Source organism: Erpetoichthys calabaricus, chromosome 18 (assembly GCF_900747795.2).
Source record: "Erpetoichthys calabaricus chromosome 18, fErpCal1.3, whole genome shotgun sequence".
In the NCBI taxonomy this organism is placed as follows: domain Eukaryota; kingdom Metazoa; phylum Chordata; class Cladistia; order Polypteriformes; family Polypteridae; genus Erpetoichthys; species Erpetoichthys calabaricus.
In genome coordinates, this window is record NC_041411.2 from 10,130,302 (window position 1) to 10,150,016 (window position 19,715).

A 19,715-nucleotide genomic window follows, 5' to 3' on the forward strand; every position below is an offset into this window, starting at 1 on the left:
TAAGCACTTTGAGTAGTGAGAAAAGCGCTACATAAATGCAAAGAATTATTATTATTATGCTGCCAAATTTACAGAGAAATATCTGTATCCGTCACTGATGCGCCCCTTGAGGTAATGTGACATGCAACTTTGTGTTGCATAAACAAAAGAGGGTAATCCCAAATTAATTCTTAAACTTTGTCCAAATAAATAAAAACTACCTCAAAACCTCACAGAAGGGATCTTCCATAATAAAAACTACTACCTAGCACATAACACAAAAGAAATAACATTTATTTAAAGCAAGACAAGCAACGTTCATGTGCCTTTGTCCTTTAAGCCAGAGGTTTACAGTCACCCTCTGACTTAAAGTGCATTTTTGAGGTTTTTGTACGTTTAAAGCCTAATTGCCATTACGTGGCTTGTGCAGGCCTGAATGCCCACCTTTCAAGTTTGGAACTAGGCCTCCTTGAGTGAAACCTGTTTCTGTGGCAGACCTAGTAACGTCTTGGTCAGGTGTTTGTTATTTTGAGGCCTGTTACTCCTTTTTGACAATTCTGTATTGCAGTATACAGTATTTGTCAGTCTATCAAGCCATAGCACCTTCTGCTGTTCCCTTGGTACACTCTACTCCAACTTCAATTCCACATTTAAAATCCTTGTTGCTCATAACTAAACTCTAGTTGTCAGCTCTACTCCATAGTCACTGGTTGAAAGCTGAACATTCAATTGGCCACCAATCTAAATTGGCAGATTTTTACTAAAAAAAAGATTCAATCGGTGATTGTTAAAAAGGCAGATCACAAACACAATATTTTCAGCCCATGCTTTTCTAAGCTTTTCGTTAATTTAGTTACAGTGCTCCTTTACTCTGGGTATTATGGTGGTTGAACCAGCGCACAACATTTTTTTTCTTTTGCAGCAGACTTCCTTCAGTGTAAACAAAGAGCAGCGAATAGAAGTTTGTTTTGTCAGTGAGCAAGAGCCAATAGGAATATCATCCTTTACATTAAAGAATAAACTTAAAAAAAGTAATGTGAGAAGTCGTCCTGTTCAATTAGACAAATGGCAAGAAAAGACAATTTTTTATTTGTTACAGAAATGGCGAAAACTGCTTTTTTAACTAAGCCTTGTTTCAGATAAGTACAATACAGAAACATATTAAACAATATGACAGCATCTAATTATGAGAAGCATTTTCTTTTCTTTTATGGCATATGTATTACAGATATATATTTTGTACATATTTTATTAGTTAAAGTATGTACTTTAAAAAAAAATATTTATTTTAGTATTTTATGATCACTGAATAATTAGCCTACAGAATTTAATTTTGTTAATAAAAAATGAACAGGTGACACATGGGGTCTATAGTCTCTATTATAATAAAAAAATCCTGGGACGAGACAAGACTTTTTAGCCTGGGACGAGATGTGACTTTTTCAGAGAGATACTTTCATGTCCCGTGAGATGAGACTTTGTGATTTAAGAGATTTAACCACGCACAGAAATAAAAGACAAAGAGTAGATGACAAAGGAGAATGTCGTAAACAATTCAAAAACATTGCATAGCAGGTTAGAGATAATGAAAGTACTAAAATTCGAAAGTCTCAAAAAAATAATAGTAAAGATCGCATTAGTGCAAACAAATGAAAATTATTACTCGGTGAAATAACAGAACAGCGAAAAGAGATTGAATATATTGTTTAGATTTAAACATTAAGTCAGAGACTTGTAGATCATCTAATTCGTGTTGCCATCAGGGAAAAGTAGTGTTTCTTCCCAGTGAAGAGGCATATCCACAACAATTAAAAGATTTGTTGTTTGGTGAAAGTGAAATCCACATACACGAACGGCAGAGATGTGAACTGGCTGGCGCGTAGTGCAGGCCATAGGGTTGGCAAGCGAATTGAGCAGGGAGCAAAGCCCCCTAGTTTTATTATAAAAATAAACTTTAATCTATAATAATAAAAGGCAAAGCCCTCACTGACTGACTCACTCACTCACTGACTGACTGACTGACTCATCACTAATTCTCCAACTTCCCGTGTAGGTGGAAGGCTGAAATTTGGCAGGCTCATTCCTTACAGCTTACTTACAAAAGTTAGGCAGGTTTCATTTCGAAATTCAAAGCGTAATGGTCATAACTGGAACATATTTTTTGTCCATACACTGTAATGGAGGAGGCGGAGTCACGTATCACGTCATCACGCCTCCTACGTAATCACGTGAACTAAAAACAAGGAAGAGATTTACAGCACGAGTCACACGCGGGAACGAAGGTAAATGACGTTAATTTTTGACTGTCTTTTAATACTGTGTAAGCATACATATTAACACATGTGCAATTAAACGTGTGCATTTACGGGGTGATTTCTCAGGCTTAAAAGCTCACCTTTTATCAAACGCGGGAACAAAGGTAACTGACGTTGTTCACTGTCTTTTAATACTGTGTAACCATACATATTAACACATGTGCAATTAAATGTGTGCATTTACGGGGTGATTTCTCAGGCTTAAAAGCTCGCCTTTTACTAAAAAGGTAAATGCAAAACTATTTTCAATCAGTTTATTGAAACGCTCCCGTTAAGGATTGCAATAACATATTCGCGAGATAAAAGAACGAAGTAGGGGGAAATGGAGGAACAGCCGCAAACAGCGAAGAGCAAAAAATTAATTAAACAATTGAGAACGGAGCGAGTTAAGCATACAAGCATGTTCATAAGGGAAACAAAGCACGGTGTAAAACGTAAGTTTAAATTAAGTTTATAGAAACGCTCCCGCTACGGATTGCAATAACATATTTGCGAGATAAAAGTTTAATGAGAAGACACGAGGTATAAACGAACCACACGCCGTGGCGCAACGTTAGGGGCAACAGTTTCAACCATTCTATGATCTGCTTCTCGCAACTGAAAGACGGCACATGGCGGATGTTAGCCGACTTGCTGACCGCAACGTTAGGGGCTTCAACTATGGCGCTGATGCCGCATCTCAGTGCCAACACTTTGCAGACTGTACTTAAAAGACACGCCCTCCTCACTGGCCAGTTAAAAACACCAATCAAACTAACGATGACATCAAGTATTACCCAATCAAAAGTAGGAAAGGAGGCATCTTCATAAAATGCGTGTGGGATGATTTGCATGAGACGCTGCTTTAAAAAAAAAATGATAAAAAAAATACGGGATAAATCCCGTCCAGTATTGATTCAAAACGGGACGCGCAATTTATGTTAATGTATGTATGTATGTATATATCTATGTCTATATATATATATATATGTAGATATGTACATTTGTATATGTATATATATGTTTATGTGGATGTGTATATACGTATGTATATGTACATATGTGTATATGTAGATATGTATATATATATGTATATATATGTTTATGTGTGTGTGTGTGCATATTATATATATAAAAGACAGCAACACTCATAACATATATATATAATATATGTATATATATATATATATATATATAATATATGTGTATATATATATATATATATATATAATATATAAATATATATATATATATAATATATGTGTATATGTATGTATATATATATATATATATATATATATATATGACAGCAACACTCATAACAATGACAACACAATTACATTGACAATCATGTTACGTTATTTTTAAAATGTTTCCTTTACTTTTTCATAACCTCTTTAACACACTACTTCTCCGCTGCGAAGCGCGGGTATTTTGCTAGTATAGGATATAAGGCTTCTATTTGTCTGGTTATACAGAAGATTAGTGTAAAACGTTTTTTAAAGAGATAAATGAAAATAAAATGGAATTGAACAATCAACTAACATGAAGGCCCATCTCCAAACCCCTCTTCTGCTGTAAATGGCTGCCTGATCGGTAAAATGTTTCTAGAAGAAAGGAAAATCCTTGGGAAGCAAAATGCAGAACATAGCCCAAGAGATAACATCAAGGGCAATGGATAAAACTTCACTGGCAGTCTACAAACCAGTGTGGAAAGCCAGGGCCAAGGCAGTATGAATGGTGCCCTAGACAGTAAATCATCTGAGAGCACCAGGGTGCAAACGAGGTGAGAGGCCATTGACATTCAGTCTCCAAGAAAACTGAAAATTAGACAAAAAGTATACAGAAGGAGTACTTGATCATCTCACTGGTGAGACATGAAAGTTCAAGAGTCTGGCAAGACAGTTATTGACTATATTTTACTGTACTACAGCAGTAACATCTCTGAGGGCACCACAGTAAGAACGAGTCCAGGATATAATGAATCTGGGTTTTGGCATCCTAGAATTTAATCTGTTTAATTTTTCCACTGTTTTATTTGTTTGTGTGATTATATATATATTTTACGAATATTCTGGCAATGCCATTTTGCTCTATTTTTTTTGTATGGTCGCCACTATTTAGTGACAATTATTATACGGCTGTGGCCTTGTTGATTATGTTTAATTTGTCAGTTGTCATGAGTCATATTGTATAGTTGTGTCCTACCAATTTTCAGTAAACTGAAGGTGCACAGTACATGATATCTAGGTATTGGATCCCTTTCCTTTTTGCTTTTATTCAGTAGACTGGTAGAAGCTTAAAGGTAATTGTGAGAAGAATTTAGTGTTAGGGCCTTTTTGCTACATTCTCTAAAGTTCCACTTTGGTTTGCGTTTTGGCTCGGATGATCTGTTTTTACTGCTTCATTTGGTTTTCTGAACACTGTCTATGTTTTGACTACAATTCTGCCAGTTACTATTTACTCCTTAAAACTTCTGGTCTTTTTTCTTTTTCCGTATTTCTCTGAATACTTTATCCTTGCCAGGGGATTCATAACATAGGCACCAATGACAGGCTCTCTGGAATATTAAAGTGCCCATAAAAAAATCTCACATTACTCAATATGCATAATGCACACATGAAGTCATTAAGCTGTATGCTCACAACACCCCAAACATATGTATTTTTACTAAAATATTGTTAAATAAGTAATTTCCGGTAAAATGAAATAAAACAGAACACACGCAGATGTAAATGAGCATTGACTTCAATTGTGGCTTCACTTCACCTGGCATCACCAGGAACAACTACAGAATTGACCCTGGAGGGCACACACACACACAAACACAGAGTAGTAGTATCTTATAGGGCAAGGTTAACGATAACAATTAACCCGTGGAGAACAGCCAACATGGGCAGACATGCAAGCTCCACATGAAAAGTGACTCCACCCTGGAATTAAACACTGGTTCCCAGAAACTCAGAGAAGCAGTTTTAATTACAATGCTACCATCTCATCCCATATGTAATCTGAAACACCTGAAATTTTCCACTGTTGTTTATTTGACAATGACCAAAATTTGGCTTTCTGTGTGTCTCTTGAAGCCCAAAATGAGTCCCTCCAGAATTTTTGGTAACAATCACAGAAGAATGCAGATAGCAAACTTGTTGTCTTTTGCACATTCAAACTCAATGGACTCTGAAGATGTGTATTAGACAAGACTTCACACTGTTCCCCATCAGGTACTTGCCACCTCCATCTTTACTCTTTAGGGGTTATAAAAATCAGTTGATTTGAGTGATCATCTAAACTTTCTCTTATGGGACAGTATATTGACATGTACTGTAGGATAGATAGATAGATAGATAGGATAGATAGATAGATAGATAGATAGATAGATAGATAGATAGATAGATAGATAGATAGATAGATAGATAGATAGATAGATAGATAGATAGATAGATAGATAGATAGATAGATAGATAGATAGATAGATAGATAGATACTTTATTAATCCCAAAGGGAAATTCACATTCTTCAGCAGCAGCATACTGATACAATAAATAATATTAAATTAAAGAATGATAATAATGCAGGTGAAAAACAGACAATAACTTTGTATAATGTTAAATGTTAACGTTTACCCCCCCGGATGGAATTAAAGAGTCGCATAGTTTGGGGGAGGAACGATCTCCTCAATCTGTCAGTGGAGCAGGACAGTGACAGCAGTCTGTCGCTGAAGCTGCTCTTCTGTCTGGAGATGATACTATTAAGTGGATGCAGTGGATTCTCCATGATTGATAGGAGCCTGCTGAGCGCCCTTCGCTCTGCCACAGATGTTAAACTGTCCAGCTCCATGCCAACAATAGAGCTTGCCTTCCTCACCAGTTGGAAATATGGTTAGGATTGTCTTTGTGGATTTCACATGTGGGTTTGCTGGGGTTCTTCCGTGGTCAAAACATTTGCTTCTGGCTAGTCTAATAATGTTAAATTGTCTAAATATACTTTTTCAAGGATTCTGAAATGAAATGCATGACTGTGGGATATTATATAGGAAATATATAACTACTTAAATTGCCATTTTGTAATAAGATTGCACAAAAATCGCATCTCATAGCAACCTGTTCTGAATTGAATTTGTCAAGGCTGAATCATGGTGGTTTATTTAAAAGCTGTTGCCAAAGTGTCCTTGCATTATCCTCATTAATTTCTACTGTGCTGCTGGCTCAATTGTGTACAAAGCTGACACCTTGCTAATAGCAGTCTTACTTGGGTCTCAATGCCCCATTTAATTTAGCAAATGAAGAACACAGATTGTCTTTTTAACATTATGGTCTTCATATATTCAGCACACATAAAACCAGATATTCTTATCCAGACATGAGCAGCCCTCTTTATGCCTGATCTAAAATGAAAGTCTTTTATTGTTTTAGCTTTCTGAGTCACAATAACTCCTAAATCTATACTGCAGAATCAAAGATAACATTCTGCTTCTGGTTTGAAGTGCCTCTAATTTACTACACTTTACAAAGCTGGAGTAATTCATTAACAAATAAGTGGATTTTGAGGCTTAGACAAAACAGATTTCTATCAGACAATATCTGTCTCTTATTGTATGAATTTCAGTGGCAAGATAGTTTTGAATAAGTGTCTATAAGGCTAAAAAAGCACAATTATTATTTTTACTTTTATCCTTAGCTTCCCTGCAAAATAATGGCAGTGCTCCTTCACTTTTTTTTCCTGAGTGCCTTTGCATGGATGCTGGTGGAAGGCCTTCACCTCTACAGCATGGTGATCAAAGTCTTTGGATCGGAGGAAAGCAAGCACATATATTACTATGGAGTAGGCTGGGGTGAGTCACACTACAAATGGAGTACACCTTCTCCTTTTCCTCTGTGTTATGTTCCATGTCATTTTTTTGCAATATTGGAAGCAAAGAAACAGAAAACTAATGAATGAGGATACTTACACACTTACTTGACTGTTTCAGAGCAGGGCAATCCTAAACACAAGCTTCAAGTAAAATGTGTGTCACAAAAAGTGTCAATCCAGCTCACTGCCAGTTCATAAAAAATGCACCTTAAATATTTAAAAGTCCACATTTCCTTCAGAATTACTGACAGTGATTCAGCCTTAAGCACATTTCTAAAATAAAAATGGTACACAGTCACATCAATATTTACTTTGGTCAGGCATCAGATTATGTATCCATTATAAAGCAGTTACTAACAGTATATTAACATTTTATAAATGATAACATTAACAAAAAAATTACCCTTAAAATAAAAAAAATGAAACATGAAATCGTCTTTTTTCATCATTTTATACTTGTTATAATTTGAGCTTCTTTTTAATTTTTCTTTGTGTTTCTCTCAAGCTAGAAAAACCATCTTGGTGTCGTTTTGGGGGTTTAATGAACACAAAGAATGAAAATTTTGTTTAGAGCTTTGGTTTAGAAGTTTAATATTATTACTTTCTTTTCTGACACCACTATTTTGTGGATTTTGCGTTGTCCTTTACCATGGGGATTTCCCATGATGCTCACGGTTTTTGGTGCTTGTGACATCATTGACACGCTCTTATAAAGTTCACCTTTATCACACTTATCTTTAAAGACTTACAAAATGATAATATATATAGAAGCACTGCTTTTTCACTAATTATATTATCTATGTAATTTAAGCTTGTATTGATTTTTTTTATTCTGACTTAATTTAACTTGTTTTCTTTTCTTTTAATTAATTTTTTGACACCTCATAAGCACTTTGAGCTACATTCTTTGATGAATGTTCTTTCTTTGAATTTTGATTGCTGGTACTCTGAAATTAAACTCTGACTCTTGATTTCGATTTTTGGTTCTGGCATTTCATTCTTTATGACTTTTGGTTTTGACATTGCTTTGCTCTTTGACTCTCCTGATCCTCATTCTCTAATTTTTTTTTTGGACTGACCTTTTTACAGTCAGTACAATAACATGGTAGAAATGCTTATACTATGAGAACATTTTAGATTGTTAACTGCTTGACTGCTTGTAGTGAACACATAGACTAAAGCATTACCTTTATTTCTGACACCAACCATTCTTAACTCCTTAATACAGATTTGATTGTCCAGCCCCAGAATGTCAATGAAAGTTTGTGAATAATGCCCAATAAAATATTTGCCGGCCTCCACTTATGCTTTGACCCCAAAGCTTTTTCTTGATATGGTTTCTGAATGAGATTAATAAGACACACACCATTAAATGTGAAGTGTTAATTTAGTGTCTTGCTACAAAAAAAATGCAAAGAAGCAACCATTATTAAAGCCACATTTAATGTAAGCTTCAAGCATTACACACATCTTATCCATAAGGAATTTGTAGAAGCATCAAAGCAGTACTGCTATTCACCAAATAAGTGGATGCATTTTCAATATTCGAGGCATCTCTTCATTACTAAGCACATGCAAATATTCCACACAACTATTCCTTGCTTGGCATTTCTGACATTTACTTAGCAAAAGCACAGATACATAAGGAAATGCTATTTTTAAATACATTCTCTTGACAAAATCGTCAGAGATGTAGAATTTCTTATATTTCATGCTGAAGTATGTCGCCTAGTGAAGGAAAGAAAACAAGGAAAAGAACAAATACTCAAGTTACAAAATAGTAAGCTGGTTCTTGGAGTGTTCATGTGGGATTTTTGACTTTAGTCTTGAAATATGCAGTTAGGTGTCCCCAATATCTCCCCTCACAGGCGACACCTGTGATGAGGTATACCAGTAAATGACTGTGATTGATGATAATAATAATAATAATAATAATAAAACACTCTGGCCGCTGCACAACTGAATACTGTGTAGCAAACAATTCTAAATTAGAAACCATTGCACTCCAAAAAGCTTGTAATTTTACAGTACTACCCATCCATACACTACAGCGATAATGTTTTTAATTCAGTGGTAAGAGTGATCTTTCACAGTTTTCTAGTGATGTTTTATGCCAACCCATATACAGAATATATTTACATATAAAAACACATAAATGCAGCTAGGGAGAAAACTTTATAGCCTGTATGTTTAATGCACTTTTATCCTATACTCATATTTCATAATTGTCTTTAGCAGTGCACTGCAAAATAAGTCAGAAGGAAACTCACAAAAAATAAAAATTGTGGCTGATATGCTGAGAGCGGGCACTACACATGGTATAGCGTAGGACAGATGAGCAAAGAAGAGGAGTGCAGCGTATACATGCCTAAGTTGCTGAATGTAGAAATAGAAGTCTTATGGGGTTCCCAGGAAAAACTGCACAAAACGTTTTTTTTCACAAACCATGGGCTCGGTATGAAAGAAAAAAAAACTGTCACTTATTAACAAAGTATTCAAAATAAATTTAGCAAAATCTACCGATAAGCAGTGGATCTTCAGTTTTTTCACTGACATATATTTGAAGTCCAGAGGAAGAAATAACAACAGTGCAAGGAAAGAAGAAAAATGGCTGAAACAATTACTAGGCATGTTTTATTATTCTTACAAATTTCAGAAATTAATGAGGTTAAATTTTGAAGGAATTAAGGTGTAAAGGTAGCAGAAAAATAAAAGAGGCAAAAGAGCAAGAAATCTCCCTACTCACTCTGAAGAACAATAACAATGCCTAGACGGCTTCAGGAATGTTCCTTTTGCTAAGCAGTTACTAGTTTTTCAGGTCTGTGACTGGGATAAATTTTAGTTTCTAGTCCAGGTGGAGAATGATATATGGCAGGCTATGAACACGTCTGAAACAACAATAAAACTTATCAGGTTAATTGTGGTGTACTTTTCCACAAGAAAAGCTTGTATCTATACCATTACATTCGTGAACATGTTTTTTTAATTTACAGGATATTTAATTAGTCTTTCACTTCATAAAAATATTTTTTTCTCAAACACAGATTGTTGTTTTCAATTTCATGTCAGCCTCTTAGAGCATTGCTGTGTACAATTTCAATACTACGCCAGGTACTTTGGACAAAAAAAAAGGTATAGTATGGTCTAGTGCAAAAGAAAACACACGGTAGCCGTTAAGAAACACTCATTCCTGGGTAAAATTTATCTTCTTATCTCTTAAAATTGTAACATCACTATTTAGTTAAAAACAGTACTTTAAACTCGATTTACTTTTATTTAGCAAACCAACAATTGTTTTGCTCTAACTACCATACTGAAAAAAATAAAAATGTTTTATATTTCTAGAACAGCTATTAAAAAGGGCTCATTTTAGCAGGCATAATTAAAAACACCTCGTACCTAGTAGCAGTAGTGTAACATGTAATCAATGCATCGCGTGTCATCATTTAACTGTACTCCAACATTTTGTGAAAGAGAAACTTTGAAAATTCTAATTTTTTTTTTTTGAATACATTTATTTATTTTGATTTTTAAAATTACTTTTTAACTTATTCTTACTTATTTGAGCATACACAAAATTTTAACTTAATTACACACTTCCATTAGCGGTCCTATTCAAAGGAGTGACATAACAAAGGAGTGAAACCTCAGATATAAATTTCAAAGGAGGGACAACCATCCAACCAACCATCCAAGTGGTAGGTGAGGCGACAACGATTTTTTTGGCGAGTGTACTTTCAGCTGTGCATAATTTGTCACTCCACTGTTATGTCACTCCAATAAAATGTCACTCCTTTAATACGGTATTTATGTCACTCCTTTGTTATGTCACTCCTTCGATACAGACCCTTCTATTAGTTGTTCAGTTTAATTTTTTTACACAAATTTGAAAGATAAGAGCTTGTATTTATTGATATGTATATGATTCTTTGCTGGGGTGTTAATACTAAAGAGCTTGCATATTCTCTCAGTGTTTACTTGGGTTTCCTTCAGAATTCAGCATGCTGACTGGTGTATTTCAAATGGCCTAATGTGAATGTGTTTATCAGTAGTGACTCATCTCACACAAATCACTGGGCGATAAAAAATAAACTAATATATAAAAACAACTAAAAATGCATATAATATCTATGTTAAAGAATAAAGCTTCGTGCTGCCCCTAATGGAGGAATGCTTCCTACTGTTTTCCTGTGCCCAAATGTACACAAAATTACTGAAGAACTGACAATTACACAAGGGCCACATACATTAAAATATCCGATTCAGTAATTAAAAAGAAAGGACACATTCATTACTTTGATTTTTAGCAGGAAAGAGGCAAAACACATGGAGGATTAAAAATATTGCACTTCTGTCTGGCCAACTCATTAGCCAGAAACAGGAGGTGGGCAATTGCAATCGATAAATCGCTAAAAAAAGGAAGATGAAAAACAAAACAAAATTATTGGTTTAACCACGCAGCCTAGCCAGACACACACAAAAAAGCACAAACCCCCTATATAAAGGTAATTTGGTTGAGAATAAGCATTAATATTTAATGGGAAGAGATTACGAGACTGCTGATTTACTTTAGTGTGTTATTATATTTACAATGTGAAGGTCATACCTTTGACAGACTGGAGCACTGTGAGAAGTATTTGTACTTTTAGTTTGGTAGTCCAGGAGCTGAAGTCAAGAGAGGTAATAACTAATTTAAAATGTTTTCTTGTAGGCAGACATGGTGATGTATTTGTTATGGCATTGGACCATAAACCACAATGGTGCCATTTCAATTTTGTGTAAGTTATTTAACTTAGATCTGTTCCATAAAATATACATGTGTACATACATACATACATAAACACAGAAAAAGACATGATGAATATAGGGAATTTTTTATAGAATTAGTAGCAATTTGGTTTTAAAGAGCAAATGTCAAGAAATATGTGAACTACATTACAGTTATTTAGAGGGAATACCCAACCACGCTTTTGCCTAACAAAATGTACCAGCCGTCCCTTGTGCATGCTCCATAATATACTGGTTGTCTCCTGTAGGCATAGGCATTGTTATAATAAACATCAGCTGCCAGCTAATATGCTCACTGGCCACATTATTAGGTACAACTGCTTGTTAACGTAAATATCTAATCAGCCAATCACATGGCAGCAGCTCAATGCATTTAGGCATGCAGACACTGTCAAGACTACCTGCTAAAGTTAAAACAGTATCAGAATGGGGACGAAAGGTGATGTGACTTTGAACATGGCCTGGTTGATGGCGCTAGACAGACTGGACTGAGTATTTCAGAAACTACAGATCTCCTGGGATTGTCACATACAACCATCTCTAGGGCTTACAGTGAATGGCTCAAAAAAGGGAAAATATCCAGTGAGCGGCACTTGTCTGGGCAAACATGCCTTGTTGATGCCAGAGGTCAAACGAGAATTGCAAGACTGGTTCAAGCTGAGAGGCAACAGTAACTCAAATAATGACTCATTATAACCCAAGGTATCCAGAAAAGCACCTCTGAATGTACAACACATCAAACTTTGAAGCAGATGGGCTACAGCAGCATGACACCACACCGTGTGCCACTCCTGTCAGCTAAAAACAGGCAACTGAGGCTACAGTTTGCACAGGGTCACCAAAATTAGACACTAGAAATTGGAAACACATTGTCTGGTCTGATGAGTCTTGATTTCTGCTGCAACATTCGGATGGTATGGTCAACAACATAAAACCATGGATCCACCCTGCCTTGTATCACTGGTTCAGGCTGGTAGTGGTGGTGTAATGGTGTGGGGGGGGTATTTACTTGGCACACTTTGCGCCCCTTATTACCAAGTGAGTATTGTTTAAATGCCACAGTCTATCTGAGTATTGTTCTTGACTATGTCCATCCCTTTATCACTGCAGTGTACTGCTAGCAGGATAATGCGCCTTGACACAAAGTTCAGATCACCTCAAACTGGTTTCTGGAACATGAAAATGAGTTCACTTTACTCAAATGGCCTCCACAGTCATCAGGTCTCAATACAACAGAGCACTTTTGGGATGTGCTGGAATGGGAGATTCACATTATGGATGTGCAGCCAACACATCTGTAGCAAATGCATGATGCTATCATGTCAATATGGACCAAAATCCCTGAGGAATATTTCTAGCACCTTGTTGAATCTGTTCCGCGAGGAATTGCGGCAGTTCTGAAGGCAAGAGTGGGAACTGAGCAAAAATATTTGTGCTACCACACTGTCACTTTTCCTTTTTTATCATTCATTTATTGTGAAACCCATATAGTCCAGTTTGACTATACTGGAGCCCATCCCTGCATCACTATGGAAAAGGCAGGATGTCCTTTTCTCTAATGAGCACTTATCAGCATTTAACAAGTACAAAGGTATACTGCACTTATTTGCAAATATTTTTTACAGTTGTAGCACAAGAACCTTATGTGACACACTTCTAATTAGGAATACAAACTCCTTTATTAAAAATTGTATTTCTACTGTATATTATTTAATCATTTTCTTATAAACAGAAGATTAATACTTTTAAAATGGCTAGTTAAACCTATATTTATTTTTTTTTCTTTTGTGTTCTTTTCTTAGGAGCACCACTAGTCATTTGTATTGTTTCGATTACTTCATCTTTACACAGTTACGGAGATGTTGGAAAGTAAGTAGGAACAGGTTTGAAGTTTCTAATACTTTTTTTTGAGGAAACAACTTTTAAGCTATAATGTTGCAAAGATGCTCTGCCAAAGACCATGCAGCTTGAGGAAATGCAAATTCTAACCGTCATTTCACTAGTTTTCACAAGCCGTCAAGATACACAGTAAAAAAAAAAAACAAATCTACATTAAATTCGGTATATATACACTTGTTATAATAATTATCTCATATTCATACACTGTTTAAAATTGTTTAATTTAACAATTTGGATATAGTTCTGCATTATTTGAGTGTACTATTATGAAGATGATTGTAAACAACAGTTAAAAACAAAAGATTTGTTCTTTCTTTTTAAGTTATAACAATTACTTCATAGTGAAAAAAATGTGCAACCCTTCTGATCAAAAACACACGTCAAATACACAAACCAAAGTTGTATTAATGCTAGAGCAAGTGACAGAGTAACAATGTATCCTGCACAGGCAAATTGGCTTTGATTTACAGATTAAATGAATGAAATATATTTTGAGTTACTCAAAATTAGAAGAGAGAGATAATTGAGTTGAGGAAAACAAGTTTTAAATATAATGCAAATCCCCTCTGATTTGAATTAAACTACTTTTGATTTATTAAAACCAGTGAAAGAAGAATAAAGTAGGTGCAACAGCAAATATAAACACTGCAGTTTATCCAGAAGAGTTCATTTTTCCTTATTTTAAACAAAATGTATATTTTAAGTGTTTCAAAGCTCTTTTAAACTTCAATCATTTATGAAAATGACATTATGTAACACAATATGAATATTTCAGCTTGACAACAATGAATTTGTCAGGTCTGCCACTCTACGCATACCCTGTGACAATAACTAGATCATCACATAATCACATGTACACTTTGTCCTGTAGACTGCTGTTTCTATTACAATTTCCAAGCAAATCAAAGAATCCAGTCGTAGAAAGGCCTTCTCAGGTCCCATAATCCCCAGCCTGCTTTTAGAGGTTTGAGTCAATTTACTACTAAATACATAAGCAAGTAGTAGTGGCTCTGGATATAATGAGTATTTTTATTATTAAGCTTGACATAAAGGTTGCAGCCTTTGCATCTTTTAATTAAAGTGCATGCAAGGAAGCATGATGGATTATAATGCAAAGTGCCAGAAAGTGTGGTGCAAAGTTGTTTTTTTTGTATTCATTCAATTCTTTGAGCATACCTTGACATTTAGGCACAATGGCAGAACTGATAGGTAAAGACTGCATATGTTAGCACAACATTACTAATAAGAGTCTACAGTGAACATCTAGTTTGGTAACAATTATGCTAATTGCACTCCAGTGACCATCTACCATTAGCAACAACTGCAAAATTTACTATAGCTATAGATACACACATCCGAATTTGTTCCTTTGGAGAGTCACAGTCAGGGCGGGTGATGCAATGGTCCTTACGGATGACACTGCAGTAGTGACCTGCTGGGATGACTATGTTGAGCAGTTGTTCAAAGTTGATCCTCCGAGTAGGATGTTGGACATCTCTGGCTCCACGGTTCTTGAGGCTGATCCTCCAATTGGCTGGGAACCACCCAATTTCACTGAGATTGCACAGGTAAAGAACACGCTGAGGGTAGGAAAGGCTGCAAAGATATATGGTATCCAGGTGTACTTCTCCTGGCTGATGGTAAAGCTATCTTCCTGGTATAGCAAGCAATCTTTGCTTCCATTTGTTAGATGGGTGTAATCCGAACTGACTGAAAAACGGGACTTGTCATCCTTATTTGGAAAGGGAAGTGTGATCATCTGGATTGCGGCAATTACAGGGAGATAACACTGTTTTCGGTGCTGGGTAAGGTACTTGATTGGATAATTCTTAATGGGATCCACGATCACTTGCTCACCTACCAGAGACTGGTGTTATGGTTTTACACCTAAGAAGTCTACCATTGGCTGCATTCTGGCATTGAGGGTTCTCATCGAGCACAAATGTGAATATCTGCAGAGTTTCTTTGAAGCCTTTGTTGATTTTTGTAAAGTTCTCAAGTTGAAGTTCTCCCCTGAAGTTGCTGGTTGTCATGGCCAATTTGTAAACTGGTACTGTGAGTGCTGTGCAGAGTCAAGGTAGAACCTCTGGATTTTTCCCAGTTGATTCTGTGGTTAGTCAGGGGTGTGTTCTGCTCCTACCCTGTTCAACACTTGCATGGACTTGCAGGGTCGTGGGTCCAGTGGGGCATTTGTTGGTGAAGAAAGATTCACTAATCTTGACTTTGCCAATCTGCGGTGGGCTGGCACCCTGCCCAGGGTTTGTTTCCTGCCTTGTGCCCTATGTTGGCTGGGATTGGTTCCAGCAGACCCCTGTGACCCTGTAGTTAGGATATAGCGGGTTGGATGATGGATGGATGGATTTTGTCAATGATGCGGTGATCTTCATAGAGTCAATGGAGGCTTTGATCTGGACTCTTGAGAGGCTGAGTGAGGAATCTGAGTGTCTAGGTATGCAAGCACACTGTATAAAAACCAAGATCCGGGCCTTTTAATTACCTCTTGGGCACAGTCATCAGCAGTGTGTCTATCTGCAGGGTGAGTGTTGACCATGTTGAGAGGTTTACTTACCTTGGCAGGAAATTGCATGTCGCTGGTGATTCTTCCTATGAAGTCAGTAGATGTATATTGGGAGAGCATGGGGGGGGGGGGGGGGGGGGGGGGGGGGGGGGGGGGAGCATGAGGTCACTGGAAAGTTGTGTTTGGTGCTCTCAATATCTTTGCAAAAGGAAGTATGTCCAAGTCTTTAGAGTCCTGGTGCTTCCTGTGTTGCTAAATGGTTAGGAGACATGGACGCTATCCAGTGATCTGAGACGAAGACTGGACTCCTTTGGTACTGTGTTTCTTTGTAGAATCCTTGAGTACTGCTGCTTTGACTTCATGTTGAACAAGTGGTTGCTCACACAGTCCCGAATGAGGCACATTACCTGCATTGTGAGGGAGTGTCAGTTATGGCACTATGGCCACGTGGTGCAATTCCCAAAGGGTGATCCATCTCGCAGGATTCTCATTGTTGAGGACCTGTGCAGCTGGACCAGGCCAAGGGGACACCCACGTAACACATGGCTGTAGCTGATAGATGGTCATTTCCGGAGTGTAGGACTGGACTTCATGTATTCCTGGGGGGTTGACAACCAGGAAACCAAGCTGTTTTGTCATGTGGTGGGTGCGGCAACGTGCTGTACCAGTGCATGATCCCCAGCTTGACCTGACCAATAGATAGTGGCTCAGGCTGTCTCAGAATAAAAGAAGCAGCTGCTGCGTAAGGTGACATTTGATAGTGCCAAATAACCACAAAACATTGTAGTTTTGCTTCTCCATAGCAGAATTTTTTTATGTGTATAACAATGTAATGCCAGCCACTTATGCATTATCTTTATCATAGCAAAATGTAAGAGGCACTGAACAATAATTCCTTCCACTGACCAGAACACTGGATCTATATCAGCATGCTACAAAATACTTCACCTCTTTCAAACTCCAAGTATAGTTGTTCACTACCATACAGTCAAACTGCATTCTACCAATAGTTTTAAATAAGAAAAAACAACAGACATAAGCCTGCATTATGGAGCTTACCACTTGCTTGACTTAACTGTTTAGAGTAATAACAGTAACATAGGATATTAAAAATGTTCATTAAGCACTGGTGTGGTGCACACATGATTTAATGCACCTACACTTTTTTCTGTGACTGAGGTGGTGCTTAGACACTTTGGGAGTAAGATATATAGACCTTGTGTCATCACTGGGACCACTGATTTAAGAACTTAAGAGGCTGCTGTATAGAACTGTTGAATGAAATCTTCTTTTGTTACAATTTTTATGAGAAATAGTACTTTACACAATATACAAGGTAGAAAGGCCATCCACAGATTTATGACAACTTTAGAAAAAACCCATAGGAACAGATTTAATGTCAGTCAGTGAATTCCACACCAGATGGTACCATAATAAAGCTTAGGTCATAATAGAGAATGTCAGTCACCCCAGGCCCATTCTCGTGTCATACATTAGCATGGAAGCTTAGATTGCCAGGTTAGGATTCCCCCTGGGGGATAGTGGAACTTTGTCCACCCTTGGAAGTGTGAATATTTGGGTTGGTAATATGGGCCAAAGTGCCATGACACAATGGTATGCTTTCATTTCATGTATAAATGAAGAGGAAAGCGCGTAGTGGTCCACTACAGGCACAAGTTTCACTCATTTATTTCCCTGTTCTATTCTTATTTCCAGATGGTATAGTGGCACACTGGTTAATGCTGGTGTCCTGCGGTGGGTTGGCTGGGATTGGCTCCAGCAGACCCCCATGACCCTGTGTTCGGATTCAGCGGGTTGGATAATGGATGGATGGATGGTTAATGCTGCTTCTTCACAGCTGTAGAGTGCTGGGTTTGAAACCTGGCTGAGGGAAGTGTCTATGTGGTTACTGAATACCCTTCTTCTTTCTGCATAGGTTTTTCTCCAAGTACTCTACATTCAAAAAATGTGTGCATTAGATTAATTAGTGATTCTGAATTGGTTCTAATGCGGCCCAAACAGATTCTCGCTCCTGTGACCCTGAATTGAATCAAGCAGTGTCAATAATGAATGGAGTGATTATCATTTATTACTGTCAGAATAAACATGTGTTAGAAATCCAATGTGCTGGTTGCAAAGAGCAAATAAAGCATCATTCATAACAGACATAGCGTCCTCCCGTTATTCATGTTAACTTCCCATTCTAATGACATTGCAAAACAATTTATAACAGACCTTGAAAAAATGTTTGAATTAATACAGTTTCTAAAGTTTTGGTAAACTTGTGTTTGATTTACAGTATAAAGAAAATTTACATTTTCCTTAAGCTTACTGTCAATGATCCCTTTCTTCCAGTCTTTTTCATTAGCTGCTTTTGTCTCATGTCAGCAAAGCAAGATATGCATTGCAGCTGTTCACTGAAATATCTACATGGTGTCAAGAGGTGATGCGCAACAATACATTAAAAGTGAATGACACAGCCAGGTCTTTTTCAGAGAGTGTTGGAGTTATTATTAGGGTACCTCAGAGAAGTAAGCACTAATGGCTCTTTCTGAGTAACTGTGCTAAACGCAGTCTCAGATGTTTTCTGACAAGGACTCTTCAGGCCTGTCTGTTCAGTGCCCTAGCTAATTGCCCTCTAGAAATAACACATTCCAAGTGTATTTAAAAGGAAATAACTTAATAGACATAGTAATAACTGACCTCTACTGTCAAGTAAGAAGCAAGCTTTTGTTTTAAGATTAAAGTTTAATAATAGTACTTTCTTTTACTTCATAACCCTGTCCAGAAAAAAACACATTATAAATCCATATTCAGAGGGATATTCATTTTGCATGTGCACTTATGCCTCAAGGCACTTGAGTCTTAGGTTTCACCCTGAGACAGGATCTGGGAAGTTTCCAGCTAAATGCCACCTTACCGCCCAATAACATGCAGTGACATCAGGTGACGGTTTTGAGTGTATATGCGAGTCTTCTTAATGAATTGCCCACTCTATTTGTGGTGTCATGCCACACAGTAGAACAAAGAAAACTGAACTACAAAAAGTAAAAGACATGTATGTTGCACACCATTAAATAGTGAGCAACAGACTAGTTTTGATAAAGTCCCAATTTTGCTTTAAAACCCAAATAGAAATTCCCCTTAACAATCTCGCAAGTTATCTGCTAGTCAGACTTTATTTTAAATAGTGTGTCTAACAGCATGCATCATCACAGGACACTCCACTGAGATACTAAAATTGCAATAGAATATAAAATATGCAATCAAAAGTAATTAAAAAATGCAAATGAAAAAAAGCAGCATTTACATGGAAGATGCAAAGAACAACTTGCAAATATTCCTGACAGACCGTATGTGACAAAAGTAACTATACAAATATA

General features: G+C 36.7%; 1 protein-coding gene across 2 annotated transcripts in view; it reads left to right on the forward strand.

Annotated features, from left to right (window-relative positions):
- The window catches only part of adgrd1 (adhesion G protein-coupled receptor D1), a 150,218-nt gene that overhangs the window by 91,516 nt on the left and 38,987 nt on the right, over positions 1 to 19,715 (forward strand). For both annotated transcript variants that reach the window (XM_028824798.2, XM_028824799.2), the window contains 2 exons: positions 6,954 to 7,107; positions 13,718 to 13,784. In XM_028824798.2, coding sequence (XP_028680631.1) covers positions 6,954 to 7,107; positions 13,718 to 13,784 — 221 coding nt within the window. The remainder of the gene's footprint in view (positions 1 to 6,953; positions 7,108 to 13,717; positions 13,785 to 19,715) is intronic.